The sequence below is a fragment of the Corvus kubaryi genome, unplaced genomic scaffold (genome assembly GCF_017639235.1).
Source record: "Corvus kubaryi isolate FWS band 111438036 unplaced genomic scaffold, C.kubaryi_AGA036_p1.0 36940, whole genome shotgun sequence".
NCBI classification, from domain to species: Eukaryota; Metazoa; Chordata; class Aves; order Passeriformes; family Corvidae; genus Corvus; species Corvus kubaryi.
Window position 1 is genome coordinate 58,696 of NW_024580988.1, and position 4,835 is coordinate 63,530.

The 4,835-nt window shown below is 50.2% G+C and overlaps 1 protein-coding gene across 1 annotated transcript in view; it reads left to right on the forward strand.

The window, feature by feature from the left end:
• LOC121660799 (butyrophilin subfamily 3 member A2-like) overlaps positions 1 to 4,835 on the forward strand; it is a 27,560-nt gene that overhangs the window by 20,161 nt on the left and 2,564 nt on the right. Inside the window, exons 7-10 of the mRNA XM_042020307.1 lie at positions 2,084 to 2,236; positions 3,152 to 3,319; positions 3,659 to 3,826; positions 4,235 to 4,400. Coding sequence (XP_041876241.1) covers positions 2,084 to 2,236; positions 3,152 to 3,319; positions 3,659 to 3,826; positions 4,235 to 4,400 — 655 coding nt within the window. The remainder of the gene's footprint in view (positions 1 to 2,083; positions 2,237 to 3,151; positions 3,320 to 3,658; positions 3,827 to 4,234; positions 4,401 to 4,835) is intronic.

The following is a 4,835-nucleotide window of genomic DNA, read 5'->3' on the forward strand; positions in this document are numbered from 1 at the left end:
AGACACACACGGACACAGACGCACAGACATACAAACGCACATATGGACGCAGAGAGGCACAGACAGACACACAGATGCAGACACAGACGCAGAGACACACACACACGGACACAGACACACAAACACAGAGACACAGACACACACATACAGACACAGGCACACCGATGCACACATACACAGACACACACATGGACACAGAGAGACACACACAGGCACACCGACCACACACAGAGACACACACACACACACAGAGACACACGGACACAGACACACAAACACAGAGACACAGTCACACACACACATACAGACACAGACAGAGACAGACACACAGGCACACAGACAGAAACACAGACCCAGACAGAAACAGACACACAGAGACACAGACAAACACACACACAGACACACATACAGACACACACAAAGGCATTGGCTCACCACGCTAAACATACCCAGTCTCTGACACCCTTCCAGTAGCTAAAGGTGGCTTACAATAAGGCACATTTTACAAGGTCACAGATTACTAGGACAAGGTGGAATGGATTTTAAGCTGTAGGAGGGTAGATTTAAATTAGATAATAGGAAGAAATCTTCCCTGTGAGGGTGGTGAGGCCCTGGCACAGGTTGCTGTAGAAGCTGTGGATGCCTCATCCCTGGAAGGGTTCAAGGCCAGGTTGGGTAGGGCTTGGAGCAATGTGGTCTAGTGGAAGTCTGGAAAGAAATGGCAGGGGAGTTGGAAAGAGAGGATCTATAAGGTCTTGTAAAACCCAAACCATTGTTTGATGGTTTGATTCTGTGATTCTGCACTTATATGAGACTCATCCTCTTGTCAGACTATCGACAGATGGCCAAGGGGAGGTTCTATGTGACCTCCCCTCACACAAAGAGAAGCCTTTTCATGCAGATCAGTGCCAGGACATACCCACAATACTTGGAAAAAAACCCCTACCAGGCAAGAAGAAGATGCAGGAGGGTCTAGGGCAGTGAGATCAAGCAATCTCACCCCTCCAGACATTCCCACTTCAAGGGCCTCCAGAAAGTCCTTTGTTATATTCCCCATCCCCAAGCAGATGCCCAGGAGCCCAGGCTCCCAGGGTGCAGAGCTGCCCTGGCAGTGGGCTTTTCCCAGCACAGACAGGACAGCCTGGACTCTGTGGGATCCCATCCCCCATGGGTTCTAAGGCCAGCTGTTCTCCTGCACAGGATCTTTCCAGCTGGGATGCTGGCAGTGAATGTTCTTTCCTTAAGGAACACTTGGCAATTTGCATGGCCTGGGCTCTCCCCCATGGCCAGGCTGTTGGGCAGTGAGGAGGCCATGGAGTTCCTTTCAATATTCCTGAGCAGCAGCACAGGAGCTCCAAGCCCATGTTTAGAAGGGCTCACAGTGGTGCTGAGACTCCTTTCACCAGGTAAAAACTGTAAGAGAAAAAAATCTCCATGTCACATGAAAGACTAGAGGTCCAGAAGAGAGGCCAAGGCTCCTTCCCAGAGAAAACTCGTGGTGGAAAAGGATTTGAAAGCCAAGGAAGAGATCCGTAATTGTGCCCACAGGTCCATCAGAATGTGAACTCCTCATCTCTGTTTTTTAGGGCTGAGTACTTTTCCAAGGCCTCTGAATTAGAAAGGATTGTCTGAGGAAAGAGAAGGCTGGAGAGTATAAATTAGAAACAGGCAGGACATGAGGGAACTGAACTGAATTTCTTCTGCCCTCCCTGCATAAGGAAAGAAAGCAAAAGGAAAAAAAACAGATAAGCAGGGCCATTCCCCAGCAGGCCTTTATCTTTTTGGAAGCAAATGCTGCTCCACAATCAAACTAACTTGTGAGTTAGTCCCTGGAGTGGATGCCTTGTGCAGAGCTTCCTTGGGAGCAGCTCTTATGTCCCATGCCAGTGGAACACCTTTGATGCTGAGATGGCAACTGGAGGTGGTCAATGTCCCTCTTCTCTCCCTCGTCATTGAAGGCAGTGTAGGAACAGCGTCTTCTTGGTCCTTTCTAAGAGGAAAGGCCCCGTGTCATTAGTGGAACAAGACCTCCCCTCAGGGGAGGAAAAATCATTATCTCAGTGACACCAGTCTTTTTTCACAGGAAGAGCAGTGGATGCCCTGGAATCTATTCGGCTGAAGGACCACCAGCACCTCTACCAAAAAATTCTAACTCTGCAGGAAGCTTTCCAGAATGAGCAGGAGTCCACACAGCGTGATCTTCAGCTCCTCAGAACAGACCTGAAGAATGAACTAGGTGAGCAGGGCCATTCGCCAGCAGGCCTTCATCTCTCTAGAGGCAAAAGCTGCTTTACAGGCAAACTGTCCTGTGTGCTTGTCCTCCACAGCTCCTCAAAGAGGATGGAGAATGACAACCCTTATGTGGGGAATTAACGCAGTACTTGTGCTCGCTGCAACGAGCTCTGGCGTGCCCCACGTCAGAGACAGTCCAACTGCGTTACTTCTGTGCGTCGCTGAACTTCGGCATCAGGAAGGAGCTGCTGGCTGAGCTCGCTGGCTTCTTTGCAGAGGGAACACGGCAGGAGCCGATGGTATCAGCTCACGTTAGCTGATACCATTAGGAAGAGAGAGGCTGTTCTGGTCTGGCTCCTAACAGGTTTACTGTTAGAAGTTTCACAACCAGAACAAGCTTGGAAGGGATGGAATGCAATGGGGCCCTCCCCGAGGCTTGTCCTCAGTTTTATAGGCAATTTGAAAACCACAGTGAAAGGGGAAAACAACCAATGAGTTACAAGCCAGGGGTCAGATACAATTTAACAAGACCCACTGGGGTAAACCCAGAGGCAGGAATTATAACAGAGAACCAGTGAACAACCGAGTAACCGAGAATTTTCCCGAACCGGAGGAGGCAGCTTGTACCCGGGCACTGCCCAAGGGGTGCAGCTTAGGCTTCTGAGCCGCCCATCGACCCACCCTCTGAGTCTGCCTCTTCGGGAAACTCGATCCAGGGGAAGGGCTGGGATTGATTGGCATCACGCTGCCCCCGCCCCACAGTGGGCTGGGTCACCACAACAGGGAATAGCTTTTTTGATCAAGAATACTCGAAAAACCCTAAGAAGAGACTCTCTGGCAGTGAATTTAAATCTGATCACTGGTCTCCCCCTCAAGAAGGTAATGAGAGTGTCCCAATTACACTGTTCTTTCTTTATAGGATTGACAATACAGGCAAATACTACAAATGCCCTGGAATCCATGTGGAAGAAGGACCTCCATGAAGTGTCCCAACAAGTTCAAACTCTGCAGAAAGCTTTTCAAAACACCCAGGTGTACACGCAGCGTGACCTTCAGATGATCAGAACAGATCTGAAGGATGAACTAGGTGAGCAGGGCCATTCCCCAGCAGGCCTTCAACTCTCTGAAGGTCAATCCTGCTCTACAGGCAAACTGACCTGTTAGTTAATCCTTTGCCTTTTGTCAGAATCGGCAGAACTTCCTTGGGAGCAGCTCTTATGTCCCAGTCATGGGGAACACCTTTGATGCTGAGGTAGCAACTGGAGATGGTCAAGGTCCCTCTTCTCTCCCTTGTCTTAGAAGGGAGTGAAAGAACAGCATCTTTTTGATACTTTTAAAGAGGAAAGCTCTGTGTCATTAGTGGGACAAGACCTCACCTCAAGGGAGAAAAAATCATTGTCCCAGTGACACCAGTCTTTTTTCACAGGAAAGACGGTGGAGGCAAATGTCACAGGGACTATAGCATACATCTGGCAGAAGGACCTCCTGCAGCTCTCCCAACAAATTCAAACTCTGAAAAAAACTTTCCAGGACATGAAGGTCTCCACACAGCGTGACCTTCAAATGATCAGAACAGACCTGGAGAACAAACTAGGTGAGCAGAACTATTTCCACAACAGGCCTTCATAGCTCTGTAGGCAAAGACTGCTCTACAGGCAAATTGTCCTGTGAGCTTGTCCTCCACAGATCCTCAAAAGGGATGGGGAAAGACAGCTCTTACATGGGGAACAGTTTTTGTGCGGTGTGGCACCACACCATCCTCATGTTGTCTCCCAGGGCCCACATGTGTCCTCTGGAGAGACAGAGATCATTCCTGCCCTCCATGCTGCCCAGGAGGCCTTAGTCAAGCCATTAGGAAGACCCACAGGCACTGGGAGAGCCCTAAGAAAAGCCTTGACATGGACTTTATATCAGAGTTTTTGGGCATCATCATTATGGATCAATGGTCTTTCCCTCAAGAAAACCATGACTTTGTCCCAGTGAAACTGTTCTTTCTTTGCAGGAAGGACAGTGGAGGCAAATAAAAGCGCCTTAGAATCCAGGCTGGAGAAGGACCTCCATGAAGCCTCCCAACAAATTCTAACTCTGCAGAAAGCAATCCAAAACATGGAGGGGTCCACACAGCGTGACCTTCAGATGATCAGAACAGACCTGGAGCATGAACTAGGTAAGCAAGACCATTCCCCCCGAGGCCTTCATCTCTCTGAAGAAAAGAGCTGCTCTACAGGCAAACTGTCCTGTGAGTTCATTCTCCAGACCTCCTCAAAGTGGGTGGAGAAGGACGGTCCTTACACTGGGAAACAGCTTTTGTGCTCCGTGACACTTGAAACACCTTGTTGAAGTGTCCATGACAAGCCCCACCCCATGCTCCCCTGCTCAGCTTGGGGGCATCTCTGTGGGCAGTGCATGAGGGGGGGCAGGGGAGGGCACGGGCAGCACCCAGCACTCTCTGCCAGGGACCTTCCCCTGACCAGGCACAGGGCCCATGTCCGATCCCAGGGGCTACTGACCAAGGCTGAGGCCCAGTGAACATTCCTGAGACCACAGTGGGGTCCTAGGGGCAGGTGGGGGATGCCCCACCACACCTTCGTCCTGACAAAGAG